General features: G+C 39.8%; 1 protein-coding gene across 6 annotated transcripts in view; it reads right to left on the bottom strand.

The window, feature by feature from the left end:
- SUGCT (succinyl-CoA:glutarate-CoA transferase) overlaps positions 1-19,238 on the bottom strand; it is a 337,849-nt gene that overhangs the window by 199,782 nt on the left and 118,829 nt on the right. For all 6 annotated transcript variants that reach the window (XR_008732070.1, XR_008732068.1, XR_008732071.1 and 3 more), the window contains exons 10-11: positions 12,534-12,605; positions 6,571-6,668 (exon numbers count right to left, since the gene is read on the bottom strand). Coding sequence is in view for 3 of the 6 variants with exons in the window: in XM_055709366.1 (XP_055565341.1) it covers positions 6,571-6,668; positions 12,534-12,605 (170 nt within the window). In the remaining 3 variants the exon portion in view is untranslated. The remainder of the gene's footprint in view (positions 1-6,570; positions 6,669-12,533; positions 12,606-19,238) is intronic.

Consider the following 19,238-nt stretch of genomic DNA (forward strand, 5'->3'; position numbering starts at 1 on the left):
ACCACAAATCCACAGCAGAACTTGTTTTATATTTCTGTACACTTTAAATATTTTTACCAGTTTAAAAGATGTATTAATAAATAGTTCACCTTTGTGTGCAGAACTTGTGCTAGAGAAGAATGAACATTCATGTTCCTTTAAGAAATTTTGCATGCTGTTTTAAAACCATAAATTAATTTTAAGAAATAGCATAACAGAGAGCAGAAAACCTATCCAGATTGTAAAATGTGTTTCTTATGGCTCCTGAGTAGTCAAATCCAGCATGTTCCAGAACTAGTTCTTTTTGGATTCAGGTAGATTAGACTACACACATTAGAAATGTGCTCCTTTCCTCAAGCCTTTCTTTTTCTCATATAAGCAGAAGGACTTTAACTTCTATAGTTAGGACAAAGGAAGCACAAATTAACTGAAAATCAGCTAGGTAAACACACATCAGTAAAAGCACATTGAGAATAATGGAAAGCTATGTTGATTTTTTTGCTGTTCTTTTAATTACTAAAGGGAAGTAAAGAGCTAACAAGGGTCAGGTCAAAAAGCTCATTCAAAAAAAATCAGTGAAAAGATCTCCCTTGATTTCAGCAGCCTTGTAGCCAGTAATGTATGTCATCACAAAAAAGATAGCAAATTCCTCTTCAGGAAGGACCTTGAAACTTCACAAACGGATGAAAACGCTTAGAGGCTATTAAATGGTGAGGAAAGAACAAAGAAAATACACATTAGCTTACCCAGTCCAAAAATCAGATGTCTGAGATATTTTGGATGGACCTCAGCTACATACACAGAAGTCAACATAAAACTACCAACAACTTAAAACAAAGCTTTTAAAGGAACTTGGGCAGTTCAGCAGCTGATGCCCACACAGCTCAACCGTCTGTGCCCTGATGGTGAGGTGGGTGACCAGGGAAAGTAAAACTCCCAGCTGTGCCACAGTGAAGTCAATTATCTTTCAACCTTCAGACACCTGTGTTGTGGAAGCAGTAAACAACCAGGTGCTCATTCCCGTAATGTTATCAACGGGGACTTCAGTCTGCAAGGCTCTTGGTTTAGAAAAAGAAATGGTGGGGATGGGGCAGGAGATTTACAGAGACCGGGTGTGTCTCAACAAGTGTGAATTTAACAGTGCTCTTCATCAGGCAAATTAAACATTTTTACAATACACTTTCCCCTTTAGGTGCCCTCCTCTTCTGTTATGAGGTGGAAACAATTCAGAAACGATCTCATTAACTGAGGATCAGGTTCCTCTGTGCTTCCTTCCTGCTCATTCCTTTTCCACTCACACTTACATATGCAACATGCAGCTGTAGCACATTGTCAAGAATAAGGGCTTTAAAATTTTAGTGCTAGGAATAGTAGTTCTACTCTGAATCGTTTCCAGCCCCAGCACTTCTGATTTTAAGTCTACAATAATTCAGTTATAATTGCAGGAGCACTAATCATGACGAATTTATGTGTTCTTCATTGGCTGAGCTGCTTCACTTTAAAGGCCGAGGGCACGTCTGCTATTCCCTTTCCCCCTGCACTCATACGAACCCACACGCTATGTTGCGTTTACAGGTTAATTTCCCAAAGCACCTTGGCGTAGGCGCTGAGCTGCGCTGTCTTAAAATGTGCCTGTATTACTGAGGTGCAGGGTAGAATTAACATTCAACTTGTGGGGTAATTTCAGGAAGGAGGTCAACAGATTAAGCACCCTTCCTCAAAGATTCTCTTAAAGTAGCATCACACCAGCTTTTGCACAGATGCATCTCAAATTTCACACGCATGCTATATATTGTATGTCTTGATGCCTGTATGCATATATATACATATGTATGTATATATACACATACAAAATAATCCACATTGTGCCTGGTACAATTCTGTTCCAGAAGAAGCAAAAAGAAAAGTGGAAGGGAGGCAGGGTGGGGGGACACGCAGCAATTAAAACTTGGTTCTCTTGCATAGATGTACATCTCACTCACAAACGAGAGGTTTCCACTGGAAACGTAAAAAACAGAGTGCTCTGTAGTCTGTCAGTTCTCACATGAGCTGGGAGTCTCAGGGGCCTCGGTAGTAGCCATTGAACCTGACCTCCACCCAGGTAGGGTCATTTTAAATTTGGCTCTTGGCACACACCCAAGGCAGGCAGGCATTCCGAGGCAATTTGCTTTTGTCAGAGTTTGGCCTTGTTGTCTTTGGGGGGAAATGTAACCTCAAGAAAAGGGGAAGATACAGAAGGCACCAAAACTTCCTTTTTTGTAAAGCAAATATAGTAGATGTGCAAATGTCAGCAGTGGGGGAAGAGAGAGGAAGTAAGAAGCTGGGGGAGCCATAGGAGATGGAGGAAGATGATGGGGACAGGAAAAAAAGACCATAGCAGGGAGAGGACCACAGATGGGAAAGGGACAACATCACCAGTAGCAAAGCAAGTACAAAATATTCCATAGGACTATGATCTTCTTCCCTGTGAATATCCTATGACTTAGTGGTCCTTGCAGCACTGTACTTATTCCCCCACAAAAGACAGAACTGAAGAATACTCCCCCTCTCAAGACATATGGGATGGGTTTTTGTAATTCCCTCCTCTTGCCCCAGTGTGAGAGCTGGGTCTCCTGGAAGCAGCATACCGCTCCGGAGTGGTCTACTTCCCAGTTGCTTTTATCGAGATCTGACAATCTCTGTGGATGTAAGAATTTATCCTCCCATACTGGATCTCCCCCCTGCCCCCACTTTCATGTGTGCCCTTACAGAGGGAGTTGAGATGTTGTAAGGAGACAGCAAGCTGGGAGCTAAGGATAGATGTGCTTCATTCTTCATTTCTGTCAGGGAAGACAGAGGATGAGGAAATTCTTCCTGAAATGGAGTAATTCACACCTCTCGGAGCTGTTGTTTCAAGCTATATTTATGTCTCAAGCCATATACATCTCCATCTTGCATTCTCACTCAGCTCTGGACATCCGACTGTGATGAATAGGTCATTTCACACCTTTCTGAAAAGTCTTCTGTTTAAAGGTCAATTTCTTCTAAGTGCTATATAATCCCCATGCTTATCTAACTGCCTTGAAATCTGGCATGGTTACTGCAGGTGGTGAGTAGAATTACTGACCTAAATTAGAGGTCATTTGAGTCAAGAATTCCCAAGTTACAGCCTTTTTTTAAAAAAAACAGCATTCCTTAACATTGACCAGTTGTACCAATGTTCCTTTTGTGCACACATCTAGAATAAAACTGTGGTGAGCATGTCTCAATTTCCTAACATTTACCCTAGCAAATGAAAGGCATCAGCTGTCTCTTTGATATTCAGAGATCAGACATTTTTAAAAATTTCAGCTACACACATGCAGCAAATTAAATGCTCAAGACTTCAGGGAGTTCCTGACCCTTTGAGTAGGTCTGAACATCTTCTATTCCTCAATAAAACCTAGCAAATCCTTTTCATTAAGAGAAGGAGGTTAAGAATCCTTCTTCATGCACTTACTAAGTGCTCAGAAGTTAGACTGAATTGCAGTTAGCTCATTTTGAAAATTAAGAAAAATAGGAAAAGGTAAGTCACACCTCTGGAAATAGTTCAAAAGAGATAAGAGGAAGGGGACAGGTTAGATAGGTCAATGGAAGCCTACTCTAGGCTCTGGTGGCACCTCAGCTTAATAAGATTATAACAGCTTCAACAGCTTGGGAAAAAAGTGTGCATGTATCTACTGTGCAAGAGCAGTGATACATGCAAGCAACTGCAGGGTACCAAGTATCTTAAAATAAAATCTTTAAGAAAAAAAAAAAAAAAAGGAAAAGAAAAGAGTACCAAGTGCTTAAAATACCAATGACTTGGTGGAAAAGGAAGGATGTATAAACTGAAAACGGCAGTGAAGAGGTTGGGGAAAAGGGAAGGAAACAAAACTATATGTTTCCTCTCGTGTGCTTCTAGTCACCCCAATTACTGTTGAGATGCTGAGACACAGACCATATCCGTGAATCTTTTCACTGGCCTTATGAGCAGCAACACTCTCAAAGGATTTCACTACAAGACCATAATTTATGTTTCAAATCATAATCCATACTTCCATACAAAAGAGAAGGAACATTTACGAATCACTAGATTCCTATACACAGGTGCAATTTTTTACCTGCTTTTTATTGCTCAGCCTGGCACAGCAAACAAGTTTGCTGACTTTTTCCACTGCAACATCACTGCAAAAAAACTGCTTTGCCTCAAGTTGTATGCAACCTGCCTGGCACAGCATCAAACTGAGACATGGATGAATGGCTGACTTAATCCTTAAAGGACTTTCATGTGTCTTTTTGACTTCCACCACACAAAGGAGGGGCTCATATCAACATAAGGGACTGTAGTAGAATATATGTCAAGAAAATCACAACTCTTCTAAGCTGCTCCAGCTCATTTCTCTACAAATTCATTTTGAGGTGGATAGCAGTGCACATATAGCAAGTGAATGGAAGGGTCTGCAGGTGTTTCTTTCCAAGTAAGGCACCTTAGGTTTCATGTGCTGGAAGCTGCAATGCTACCAGGCAATCAGTGATTTAATTAAGGTATTTTTCAGTGAAATTCTGCCATTACTATTTTGTCATTTCCCTTCATTTCTCAAGGGTTGACATTTTTCAGCACTGAGAAGCTATTAATTTAATTCTCTAAGTAACTTAAAAAATGAAACACATATAATTTTACAAACAACTGTGCATTAGTGAACAAAAGCAAAGTTACCATGGAATGCATACGGAAACATATTCAACCTCCATTAGAATGCCAAAGGTGTTTGTTATAGTCAGCGTTTTAAAGCAGAATGCCAGATGAATTCAAAATAATATGACATAACAAAATACTATTGGAAATGTCTGCTCCAGAAGTATGCATAGTCACATAATGTGCATACATGCACATAAATTACACAGAAATTCAGCCTAAACAATGCTAATAAAACAGAACATAAACTCTGACAAAAAAGACCTAAAGCAGTAATTGAAAGAGCAATGAGGTAATCTGATGAACTAATAGCAACAGATCTAAAAAAAAAATAATAGAAATCTGGCAATTCATTCAAACAACTGTTGCTTGAACTTTTATCTTCTTATTCAGATATTGCTCATAAAAAGAACCAAAATACCTGCATTCAAAATTAACCACAAGCAACAAGCTAGTAAGTAATTTATCTGTGGATGCCAAACAGCATTCTCATAAGGTACCAAAGTACATCAGATAAATGCCACATTAAATGAAATTAACTCCAAGCAATCAGTCAACATGAACCACTTTGAAACTAAGGCTAAGTGTCAAGAATGTAAGAGCTCAAGAATAGGTCAAAAGGTAACTATTCCCTTTCAAAGGCTTAAAACTTATAGGATGAATGGGTTCATCTGTGCTATCACAATACATTTGTTATAAGAAGGCAAGTGAAAAACAAGTTCCAAGAGCTAGTCACGAACAGTTGTACCATAATTATTTGAAAATTCAAAGTTACCTAGTACTTCAGTATTTCACTGGGGGCAGAACATCTGAAAATGGACAGGTAAGACACAGGCAAAAGTGCAAGTGCACAGAAAGAGGCAAAATCACTTTCTGTACAGTCTTTAATGCAGGGTGATTCTGGTTCTCAATATCCAATAAATGTGTGGGGCTGAGAAGATGGGGAGGGGTGTGCTACTGAAGCTCTTCTCAGATGGAATGAAAATGGGAGGCATCTGACTTAATGCTTCTAAAAAAATACCAAAAATTGCTTGAATGACAATTGTTACACATTTGTTGACAAAGACTCATACAGTTCAAGTGTCGAAACAATAGTGTGCTGTTTCTTCAATCACTGACAACAGTAGAGACACTGTCTCTTCTGCTTACCCCTTGAAGTATGAAGTGTTGCCACCTTTGGATAGCTTTACACTGATCAGGTTTTTCCTTATGTTATAAAAATTTATCATCGCCTCCATTAAACAGAAGAGCATTCCACAGAAATAAGGCCTTCTCAAACAGAATGAGGAAGATAACTAAGCTAGTTTAATCTCTCAAATAAAGGGTTCCTGAGCCTCCTCTTAAATAATTTTTAATTAAAGTATTTAATAGGATGATTCCCAAGTAGAATACTAAGCACATATTCTTTTGATTTCCAAAGGATTGATCCAGGGGGAATTTGGGGCACAGAGCACCACAATACAGAACCAGCAGTGAGGGAGTTGCATCAAGCGAAACGCCCTTGGATACAGCAACTCTGAGTGAAAACTTTAAAATCACAGTAAACAGTCACAGTAAAAGCAAATGGTGCTCCAAGCATTTTATTTCCAAGAGTTACACTCATCCAGGAAAGCAGAAAGCACTGGTTGTTTCACTAAAATTCAAGTTAATGGTTAAAAATAAATTAAAATGGTTTCTGAAAACTTAAATCTGTGGTTTGGCTTCTTGCTGACCCACACTAAAGTCTGTGTGCACAAGGCAGTGTACTTAACACCAATAAGAGTTCTCAATATTTCTTTTAAAAAATAAAGTATTTCAAAAGAATGAAGTAAAATTTTTACATGATGAGAGTTTCTTGTACATGACTATTTGCATTAACAGATTAAATGTCATTTCTTCCCTTGTAATTAACTTACCTGGCTGACAATATGTCAATAAGCTCTTTTCTGTTCTGGACTCTGAGTGTATTAGTTTTGTATCTGGAATCCTTACTAACTTCAGTCAGATTCAGGATCTAAGTAAAAATAAAGGTGAGTAAGAAATGTGCTTGGCAGGAGATATTTATATAGTTAAGGAAATTCATTACCGATTTAAGATAGCTTTCCAAAAATCCCCACTTCTCATTAATCTTTTAATACGGATTAGGAAATTAAGACAAGATAATGCCTCCTGGTTAATGTTACATAACAAGTACAGAAAAAGACAGAAATTAAACTGAAGATCCAAATCTTAGTTTATAGCTTTCACCATTAGCTAGGAGAAATTATTATTGTACAACACAAAAAAGTTTGTAAGTTATTACCATGAGATCTGTGGGATTATCCTGCACTAAAAGTTACATGTCACAGAATAAGAAATATGACTGTACTTCATATCCTAGAATGAGAAAAAGCTATGTCTAAGAATATTTATTTCCACTTCAGTAATTTCTGTCAAAAAAACAAACAAAAAAAAAATAATGAAAAGGTGCTTTTCTATTAAAATGCCATAGTTTTTCTTTATGATTTCTTCCAAAAAATAATTAAAAAAATGGTGGTATAACCTCTAAGAAAGGAGAAATATATCTTCTATATGTAACTCCTACCTGGCACATTAGAAATGTAACCATAATGCAAAGACAATGTGTATTATACTACAAAGGGAATTAAACGTGGGGAACAAGTCTTAGAATTTTGTAGAAGCATTTATGAGACAGAGTAGCTGTGTGGACAATCAATACTTACTACACAATTTATCTGTTTATGCTACATAACATAAATAAGCAGAATGAGTTGTGCTTTCCAAATACAATAAAAAATATCCCAGTAACATCAGCTACAGAGGGAGGCAGAATAGAAGCTTACAAAGAAAGAGACCGTCACATATTCTTCATGTACTTGTACTCACTAACACACAGCCAAGATCAATTTGTCTTACAATGAGTCCTATAATCATTCTATAACATGCTACATTTTGTTACAGGGCCATTTCCACGATGGCTTACAAAAACCAGTACTGGCTCAGTGCTGAAGTCCCTATAGCCCATCATCTTGTATCTGCCTCTGGCTGAGTGCGGATGCTTAGGAAGAGCTTAAGAACAGGGCCAGTACATATGATATTTCCTTTAAACCCATCCAGCCTCCAGCCTTCTTCAGATTAGGGCATTTCAGAGCTGGAGCTGTTTTCTACGTATTTAGCCATCCTCAATGGAGTTTTGTTTTATTAACACATTCAATTGCTCCTTTAATCCATATGCCTATGTACTACCACATGTAAGTGATAAATAGAATGGCGTCAATCTCTCTGATGGTTACCTCAAACGTAAACTTCTCCTAATTCCCCTGAGATCGGTTCACACCAAGGCCACTATCATTTAATGTCTCCTCGCTTCACTGGAGCGAATAAGGGCATGGCTTCCCTTCTGAGTGAACAGCTGTTGATGGCATAAAACCATTAGCAAAACAGATACCTAGAGATATTCAAAACAGATAATCACCTTTGATGTAGTTGTCATCTGGTGACAAAACTAAATATGGAACCTGAGGTATCAGTAAATTATTTTGAACAATGGCTATATTATGTAACTTTTCTGCAGATTTTTGTCTACAAGGTAACACAAAACACCATCTAGCATCTTCCATCAACAATGCACAGCACATTTTCTTTTCCTTCAATGTTTATACAACCTAATCTATGAAAACCACTAACACATCAGAATTCAGTTTCAGGAAATGTTCTTCCTTCCCTATCTGAAAGTGTAACAATAATACTGGTACCCCCTTAAAATTATCTCTCATTTTAATACTGTTATTTGGAGTTACAAATCACTGCTTTATAGAAAAAATCATGCAAGGTTGTTCAAAATAAATGATAGTGAATACTTTATTTATGAGAGATTAAAAAAACAAGAAATTAATCAGAAAACTGTGGTTCCATTTGATGAGTTAAATGAAAAATTATTATATGGAGTTGCTCACTCTACTGTTTTAATTAGCATTACTGACTTCAGCTTTAACTTAATGTCCACCTGTTGTAAGGAAGTTTCTATCTCTGTTCTTCTTAATCTTTTCATGACTAACAAATGCAGCTTTGAGAACTTATTCATTAATGTCCCATTCATCTTTTTGCATCACGCTGCCACTGTTATTTTATTTCACTGTGATCATTTGCACTGAAACTGCTGTTCTCCATTTCGAGGCCTCCTTCAAGCTCTGAGGTGCACATTCAGAATTCACGCTGTCTGTGTTTTGTCCCACCACACTAGCAAACCTATTTGTACTCTCCTTTGCTGTACGCAAAAGTTCAGCCTTCTGAAGATTCCTGCCCAGTTTTCCCATTTATACCAAAGCAGCCACACAGCAGGGCATGCTTTTGTAACACTCGACCACTATGAAATGCACTTCAGCCAGCAGTGTTATAAAGTTTTTCTGCATTTATCAAAGTCCCCAAACAAGCTACAGTTAGTTGTCATTGAATTTGAAAATATCACAGTGAATTATTCTAGGGTTTTTTTCTTTCTGCTTGCCTGAAAAGATATGGTTGAAGCAGAAAGTCTGCAATTGTTTACAGCTTGAGCCAGCTGTTACATCTCTAGAGTACGTGTCTTCAGGGCACCAGCTTCCATAAAGCATGTATTTTTAGCACCATCTCATCTCAGAAAGGTTCTCTAATGGCAATTCCAAAGTTTGAGTTTGCAGTCTCTGTATTTACAGGGTGTTGCAAGCCTTCCTGTAATAAAGTCCTCTTCTCCTTTACTGGCTCTCCCCCTTCATGGTGTTTGAAGTTCCAAATCACCTTTGACTTAGCACAGAGCGCACCTCCAACGGGTTCCACAGCATTCCACTGGCTTCCACATCACACTGCTTCTGGGCAATGTAACGGCCCAAATCCATACTTACAATAACTCGACAACAGTAAAAAGACTGTTCTTTTTAAAAACAAACACGATGACTGGTTTATAGAAAAATAACCATTACCTGTCACAGCACTATCAAAACTAGCCAGCTGCAACAAGGCTTTATCATCACAACCTTTTCACAAATAAACTTTTCATACAGTCCAGACAACTTTTCATTGAACTATTTTCTTTTTCTTCTTAACATTTCATGCCTTATGTATTTAACAATCACCACAACCTTTTCACAAATAAACTTCCCATACAGTCCATACAATTTGTCCCTGAACTCATACACATATTCTTTCTTCACTTCTATCTTGGGCTTTTCAGCTTCTGTGGGCTGATCACCTTTCTTCTCATCTGCTTTCTTGACATCTGGGCTTTTGTTTTCTTCAGAGGGGGGTTCTGATAAGCTTATAGTACCTCGTCCTTTCACCTCCTGGGCCACATCGGACAGTAACCTGAGTGAGCTTGCAGCAGCAGATTCAGAATACAGCACTAATACATTACTTTTAACAAGCTTCTCAACATCCTCATGGTTGCCCATTTTTTCTGTGAGTGGATACACCTTCAACGAGCACATAAATGCCAGCAAGAATATCGCCAGGCTGAGCACCAGCAGCAGCAGCGGCAGGAGCCGCCTGTGGCACCACGCTGCTCCTGCGCCTTCCCCTGGCACAGCCATCACCGCTGTCAAGCCAGACCCACTCTGGACCCGCCACATGGGCCGCTGCCACGTCTGGCCGTGCACTCCGCTGCTACCACCCATTACCCTCAGTCTCTTGGCTCCACGGCAGTCAGGCTTCCTTCTCTTTGATCCCAACCGCTCACCTTTACCGGTGTCTGATCTGGATCCCCAGGCTCTTCCCGCCTATCTCAACGTGATCTGGATCACAGGCTATCCCCGCCTGTCTCGTCTACATTGGGCACCGCTGTCACCACTGAAAACTTCCAGTGTCCCCCGGCACAGCCATCACTGCTGTCACCGCTCATTAATTACACTCAGTGTCACAATCTGATGGTCCTGCGTTCAAGCCTCACACAGGGCAGCAATTGTCGCAGCACTATCAAAACTAGCTGGCTGCAACAAGGCTTTATCAATTACCCAAAACTGGAACTATTTTTTCTGGGTTTTTAATCCCTTTGAGTGCAAGCAATCATCATTTTCCCATGTTCTGTACCTCCTACTTTCAATTCTAAAAATACCAGAACACCATTATAAGGATGAAACAAAAAATCACCAGCCTGCAGACTAGGGCCAATATTCACCTCCCTCAATTCTAGTCCTACAGATTCTGAGGTAACACAAATCATAGAAACATTGCCTCATCTTCTGGGGTACCATCCACTCTCTACTAATTAAAGAGGGCAAATGTAGCAATGAGTCACATCGTAAGTCTTTCAGGTGCATCCTAAAGTGAGATGAATGCATGGTCTGAATTTTTAGTGCTTTCTGGCTCACACCATGGTGTCAGCCCCTACTGAGCCATATCTTCAGCTCTGCCTTGCTCAAGAATGGCAGGATGACCAGTGTTTGGTACACAATTCTTCAGGCAATAAAGCACCGAGAAGACATTCACAGCTATGTACTGGGGCTTCCTGGAAAGATTCCCTTTATGAGACAATGAGTCTTGGATAACACTGTGTTTCGGCAGGTAGGCATTCAGTCGTTAGTCTTCATTCACATTAAGATAATGATCGCACCGCAGTGACTGGACGCCTGTTTGAAGAAAACCCACTGAGCAAACTTTGATGAGGTTAACTGGTTACTTACTGAGAGATTGGATTCAAGCAAGTGAAACCAGACCCCTCCAGACAGCAAGGTGGGGATACGTACCCCAAATGGTACTGAGAGAGAAGCACAACAGCACTGCCTTCTTACTGCATGCTCCAGTCATTAGTTGTGAACATCCGTGGCAATGTGAAATGTCTGACATGAACATGAACAAATGGAGAAAAATAATTCTCAGTTTCCTGGGCGTGATTAATTTAGGTTAAGCATCCAAGTTCCCAGAGAAAAAACATAATGGCAGGAGAAAGGTAGAAATCCGATTTTAAAAAATGCTGCCTAATGCTATACACAAAACTTCTCTTGTCCCAGCTTACACGTTACTGGGGTCTTTTGTCTGGAACTTTGCTACACTTTACTTAGAATATTTTTTTGCCTACAACCACTCCTTTCTCTTAAAATGTTTTCACTGTCCAGGGGACAGCAATTCCACATATTAAAACAAAAGGAAAAGAGCATGTGAAAAATCCAAAATTATTTTACAACTTTCCAAGCCATCCCCTGTGAAAAAAGAATTGCCAGCATCATGTTCCTTCAGTCCAAAATAATGAAGATACCAGATTTTGAATGCAGCTTTCCTGTTTGAAGATTTTTTTTCTTCAACATTGTACCTCTGCACCACTCCAAAGTCAGCCCACAGCCCTGTAGTATTTCTTTTCTAAGAAGTCTGCAAGTTTCTTTGTGAGCACAGACCAGCCCACACTAGTGTTCAGAAGGACAATGCACTCGGCTGATGATTAAAGTGGCCCAAGAACCATCCATCCCATAGTCTTGCCTTGTGAATAGCTGCACCTACCATGTAGTTTATGGAGAAACAATGTCACATTTCTTTCTGAAAAAGGCACCAGTGTGATTTCCATGACATTCACCATTCCAGAACTGGGAAGTTGTTAGCTTGTTCATTTTTTAGCTAATTAGCTGTGCAGTTTCAGTGACTTCAAAAGGGGTTCAGCACCTACAGATTTGGGAATTGAGGTGTTCTGAGTACAGAAACAAAGCACAGAACACAAATAAGTCCCCTAAACTACCAGCCAGAAACCCAGGGTTAGAATTTATACGCATAACTTATTTTCAAAAAAAAAAAAAAAAAAAAAAAAAAAAAAAAAAAAGAAAAGAAAAAGGAGGGGGGTAATTAAGAAGCAATCAGTAATTATTTTCCTAGTCAGAACGGAAATTATTAGACATTTCTGTACCATTGCCCAACATGCCATTACCTTGCACACAGTGACAAACTGCTGATCATTTCCAGCTCCCACCACAAGGTACCCATCCTTGGTCTTAAAAGCCTGGAAGAACAAAGATAGGTGATAAGCTGTAGCTAAACTATAAAGTAGTAGCACATCTTAGAGCAAAAATTTTATACATAATGTTCAAATTACTTCCTTAAACATTTCCATTCAGACCCAGTCTCTAGTTCTATAAAAGTGGCTCCAAGTCACCGACAAGGATGGATGCAGCCCTTTTGATTTCTAGAGTTCTTCTAGAGTTGAGAATTTATCTTGGTCAAGAGTTTATTTGCTAAAAAACACGTCTTGAAGCAGCCTGAAACTTTGCAAATGTGTCCCACGCTCACAAGGATGGAGAAGGATTTACCAGGATAACATTTACTCGCCAGGAGTTATTTATTCATCTTCACTCTCAGCCTGACTGAGAGCAGACAGCTGCACTGAGGTGTCACAGACCCCGACCAAAGACGCAAGAAAAAAATGATTGCCAAATAGTAATGACAAGTTAGGGATTCTCATGGGGAAGAAAGGGATAGGCTGCACCTTTCCGGCTCCTCAGCTAAGATTAACCTATCTCCTTGGTCAATGGTCTCAAGATCAAGCTCCTGGAGAAAATGGGACTTCTTTTCCAGCTTTGAGGATTTTTTTTTTTCTTTTGACTTCATTACAGTGGCCTTACTGGCACATTTCATGTTGAACAGAACATTTCACTGGGTAGGACATAACTAACCACCTTTCATTTCAGTCTAAAACATCTCCACCTAAATTTTCATAGGGGAAAACAAAATAAATCTGTAATTGGTATCATCCTCAATTTTTACCACTGTGTCAGGGCATCTTCTAAAATTGGATAATGCATGTGGATTCCCCTTTCCTCCACACCTCTCCCTTCTACAAGTTTCAGTCATACATTTTACAAACACAGTTTTAGGAAGCATTTGGGAAAAATTATTTCGGTATTCATTTGACTTCAGTACAATAGGCCAGCACAGGCTGGTAGCGCTAACAGTGACAAGGCCTGGCAAGACTTTCTTGCAGAGAATAAAACTCATCTTCAATTCACAGAAATCAATTTTTCTATGAGCTATCACGTCCTGATCTAAAGGTATGAATTCTTACTGGAAATTTTGGTTACACAACACACAAATACAAGCCCTGGTACAGGAACATTTTGATAATAAAATGTCTTCTCATGCTACTGTGGCTTATTCTTCACAAACAGGAATATACTATTCCAACTTTCAATCTTTCATACAGATACAACTACATACACACTCCAATTATTTTACCATCTGGTATAGTCAAAGCTTTAAAATCATATGTGGAAAATCATGTCCACTGAAATGCAAGTAACTGTATGTCATAGTTAGGATATCACTCGTTTGCTCTCGCTATTTCATTTCTTGGCAAACTGTATTGGTCAGTGATAAAGTTGAGCTGTTTATTTTTCACACATTTAATTAAGCATTTCAGTCTAAGATTCTTAGCAAGCAAAGATGAAATTCAATAAATATTTAGTCCCAAGCATGCAAAAAAGTCCCACTGATTTGGCCCCAATACAGTAAAAGTCTAGAAGAACACATAATATAAAGGTACTGCACATTCATGCTCCAAAAAGGAAAATGGGGGAAAGAATAAAGAAAAGAAAGTTGTATATGAATGCATAAACATTTTTAGATATACCTGTTCATGCAGATTTCTGTCTAGAACAATCATGACAGAGCCTGGTCTAATATGTAAGACACAACACACACACACACACAAATAAATGGCTTTTAATAGGAACAGTTATGAACTAAAACTGTCAATATAAACTTACCCCCTTTAGTTACAGGCAAGACCTGTTTTCTGAACACCCTGCCCAAATCCTGACCTGTCTTTGCTGATGCTCTGAATTCTAAAACCAGCCACACACATTTCACACAAATTATGGGTTTAAAACTACATGTATCCGTATGCATATGTAACACAAAATAGTTTTTATTGGTGTATCCGCTTACTCCTTCCAGTAAACACAAATTCGAAATTCTTTTAGACATTCTTCTAAACTTCTGGTCTGGATACCTGTTACAGATTGCAAAGCTTACAACATATATAATGTACTTAAATACAGATCCCCTTCTTCCACACTCAGAAATAGATTTAAATTTGTAGCATGGGCAAGTCTTAAAGAGTTTACTATTTATCAGCAACTTTTTTAGAGGCTTGCATCCCTGTAAGGAGACTGTGATGACACAATAGCCGCATACCACTATGAACAGCATCTGTACCCGTGGGCTGCCCATGCAGCAGCGGAAGTCACTCTGAATTTAAGGGCCTGGTTATTAGCATGTGTGCTTCAGTTGCTTTGCGGAATGTGTGGGAAAACTGATTATTCTTAATTGCATTGTATGTCTAAAAAGCTAAACCAACAATCATGTCATCCTTACACAACAAAAATGGTATCATCATAAATGCAGCAGTGTCTTTTTCCATGAAGCTTAACTCAAATGTCTTCAGCTGCTATTTTAAGCTTCCCTTTACAAAACAGCTGATTATTTGCCAGTCATTGCTGCTGATAAAGCAGAAACTTCCAAATGTTATTAGCACAATATTGATGCCAACATTTAAGGGTGATAACAATGGTTTTATTCATCACCCATAAATGTACGCACACTACAGGTTACCACAGGTTACTGTCTGGTCACAGAAAGCTTCACAATCTTATTATACAAAGGACAGTAAGGGCAAAGTGCAGACAGATTTTAATGAGATTTTGTTTTGATAAAACTCCTGTCCATCACTTCGAATCATTTCACATTAGTGCAATAAAAGGCACTACACACACAAGGCAAAAGTCTTTTTTGCCTTCCCCTTTTTCTGAAGAATGAGGCTTTCTGATAAGATTCTTGAGAGCATGAGCATGATTTAACCTGTTGCTCCCCTGTGGTATCCTGAGCAGTGGGACATGACTCAATGAAGACAGGAAACAAAAACCAGAAAAAAAAATTAGTCCATGTGTTATCTATGGAAAAAGCAGAGATAGACTGTGAGCATCTAAAGGTGTAGCTTTTCAGTATGGTGTAAAAAGCTGGAGGGTTTCTTAGAAGATAATCTGTAAGTTCACATTGACAAGATATAGCACATGACATCAGCATACGCATGTCTAAAGCCAGGTCTCAAGGTTCAGTGTGCATACGTCAACACCTCACACCAACTAGCGGATGTTACAGGACCTCATTAATACTCAGCACTTTTGCAAATTTGATCCTAGGACACTGTGTATACCTGAGCCACTTTGTGCACTGAAACATTTTAACCTTCCTAAACGCATGAAAAATAAACTCTATCCACCTTCAGAAATGTTCTAAGTGGCTTACAAGTATTCTAAAAATGCCACATAGACCATAAAATAAGGATGCAGGCCAAACTTAACCTTAGTTTATTATCAAAGCAAAGACTTGCTGAGATAATGTAAGGCCAAACTATCCGGTCTTTGCACTGCTCTAAGTCAACAGTCTTTCAAAATTTGCCAGCTTTGATGATGTTAATAAAAGACCACCAATCTCCTGTGTTTATTGCCTGCTTTATGAATTTTAAGCCTATATATGCTATGGCAATCATCAACCATATATAAATATCTTTGCATATGTTTCAATTTGCATGTTGATTCCACAAAAAACCTTAAAATGTAAGGGACCAATTAAAAAGATAGGCCAATTCCAATAAAATGATCAAAAGTCCAGGTCAGTTTTCAGTACTCGAATCCAAAACACAGAAATCAAAACAACCAGAACATCTGCTGCTACATATGGTGATGCTTTACTCCCCTCCATCAGGTATTTATACACATTCATAAGAGCTCCTTGAGCCTGCTCTCTGCTCCTCCAGGATAAACAGTCCCAGCTCTCTCAGCCTCTCCTCGTATGAGACGCGTTGCAAGGCCTTAATTATCTTCATGGCCCTTTGCTGGACCTGCTCCAGCATGAGGACATCCTTGTCCTACAGACCCCAGAAGCGGACCCAACTGCGGACCCACAACTGGATCCACTGGTTATTTGTCCTCACCAGTACCGAGCAGAGGGGAGGGATCACCTCCCTTGACCTGCTGGCAGTGCTCCTCCTAATCCAGACCAGGATGCTCTCTTAGTCACAGGGGCACACTGTTCATGTTGTTTTTTGTCCACCAGCACGTCCAGGTGCTTTTCTGCAACGCTGCTTTCCAGCCAGTCAGCCCCCAGTCTGTACTGATGTGTGAGGTTATTCCCTACCATGTGCAGGACTTTGTACTTCCCCTTGTGGAATTTCATGAAGTTCCTGTTGGCCCGTTTCTCCAGCCTGTCAAGGTCCCTCCGAATGGCAGCACGACCACCTAGTGTATCAGCCGCTCCTCTCAGTTCTGTATATTTTGCAAACCCTTGCTGAGGGTGCGCTCTGTCCACTATCCAGGTGGATGACCATGTACTGGCCCCACGTACCCCTGGGAATGCCGCTGGCAACTGGCCTCTAGCTGGACTTCATGCCACTCGTCGCAACCTTTTGAGCACAACAGGCCAGCCAGTTTTCGTTCCACCTCAAAAATCTGAATCTAAATCAGCACTGCTGAGGGCACCTCATAGTCTAGTCTCAAAAGCTATTAGCAGACCAAATCCAGCACACACTGAAATACGGCCTCCAGCCGTCACCATCAGCAGGCAGCTTCCCAGGGCCACTAGGACTGTCAAGGTCAAATGCAAAGGATGCAGAAACTAGATGTGGCTTCTTCAGAGACTTCTTAGGAAGAAGAATTTGGAGGCTGAATAATACCTGGAGAGACCAACAGAACAAAGCGTTGGTGTTTTGAGATTGGAGGATCATTCCATAATTGGGAGAGGTTAATAGCTTTAATTATCTGAACAAGCTACGGATTATTTCCATTTTCAGTTGCTGTATTGGCCCCTTGACTGATAATGGCAGCCAATGGTGGAAATATTTGAAAGCTTCCAGGCCTCCCCTCGGAGGAAGATTTGCACTACCTGAGGTATGGTAAAAGGGGTGTATTACTCATCTTTATGAGTTTTGTTATCTAATGTTCCTATGTGAATAACAGCTGGGGTCTGTAAAGATACTTACAATCCTTTTTCACTGGGAATAGCCAACCTCAGATTTGAAGTATCTTGCAAGACAGCACTGCCTTTTGATTCATAAATTTGAATAGTAGCACCTCTAAAAGCATCCAAGAATGGATTGTGAGGGGAACAGCTGGAGCGCTTGTGGATAGTCACAACGTACTGGTAAGTTCTGGAGCAGGGCTTAAATGGTAGTAACTTTTCAGTGCCTTCTAACTGCTGTTGATTGCACAGAGCAACAGGCTGATCGCTCCAACTGGCACACCATGAAGCAGCTTGCTGAAGATTTTGGGAAGATGCCATCCTTTTATAAAGGCTAGATACAATATTTCTGTAAGGTATGTGTTTGTCAGCACAGCAGGGAGCGCTCCCGCGTGGCATTAAAGGAGAACGCTCCTCTGAGCTCCTTCCCGAGGTTGGCAGAGGAGCAAGCAGCTTTGTGTGAACGCTGAACGGATCTTTGGGACCAGCTGGAGACAGTGCAGAACAAAAGACACCTACTTGAGACGTCTGTAAACATAAATCCAGAAAAAGCTAAACCAATATTTTCAGACAAAGCTTTGAAACATATCGCCAACATTTTTTAAAAAGAGATTTATTTCCACATGCCACTCCTTCCTCTCCCCTCCATCTTCCCATTTACAGCAGTCTCTCCACTCACTCACAGAACCAGCAAATAATTACTCAGTAAAACACTACGTGACCATACGTAGGTCTCCATCTGTGTGCTTGAAGTAGTTCCCTGGTGCTAATGGGTGTGGACAAAAAGAAAAGCTGGCCTCTTGCAGGCTTGGAACCACAGAAAAATTACAATGTTACTTTTAATTTATTGCATATTTGCCTGCAATTACACTTTGAAGTTTCCAGCGTGAATACTTGATTCAATGCAAAGGTCATTTGAGGACAAGCATTCTCTAGTCTTAATGTAGATTAAAGGCTGCCCTTAAGAAGGTGATGTGGTCAGAATTTGACTGACACGTATGCAGGCTCTCTTCTCCTGCCAACCGAATGTATCTACAGCATATGTAGAATATTTTTTTCCCTCCAACTCTGGTTCCCAAATACATTAAAGAGTAGAAGATCCTCAAGTTTTGCTTCAGATCCAGAACGGTTACATTCCTTCCAGATGGGATAAACTTGGCACATCATTTCTCTACCTTTACACATTGGTTTGAATAAAACATCAGCTGTGCCACAGAACCATAGAGTAGCCACTCTTTTTTCTTTCAAGTGAAGGGCACAATCCTTTCCTAACAACTTAATGCTTAATTACTGTAACAAATGGGAACAAGACCAAGAAGTTTGGTCAGTGGTAGTTCTAAGCAATACATATAAATCATAAAGACCACACACTTTGAAACTATTTGCCTGCTTTGCACTCTCTTCCAAGTGAAAGCAAACAGTAAAAATAAAAAAATGTAAATTTCATGGACTGGATTAATGTATGCTAAACGTTCTCACTGAGCAAACTGAAGAAGGGCATTCCACACAAAGATTAAACTTTTTCCCTCTAGTCTTCTCAACCCGCGCTATTTGTCTCATTGCCATGTCGCAGGACATACCATCCTGCAGCTTCACAGCTATCAGTCTACCAGATACATCGGTA

Source organism: Falco cherrug, chromosome 4 (assembly GCF_023634085.1).
Source record: "Falco cherrug isolate bFalChe1 chromosome 4, bFalChe1.pri, whole genome shotgun sequence".
Classification (NCBI taxonomy): domain Eukaryota; kingdom Metazoa; phylum Chordata; class Aves; order Falconiformes; family Falconidae; genus Falco; species Falco cherrug.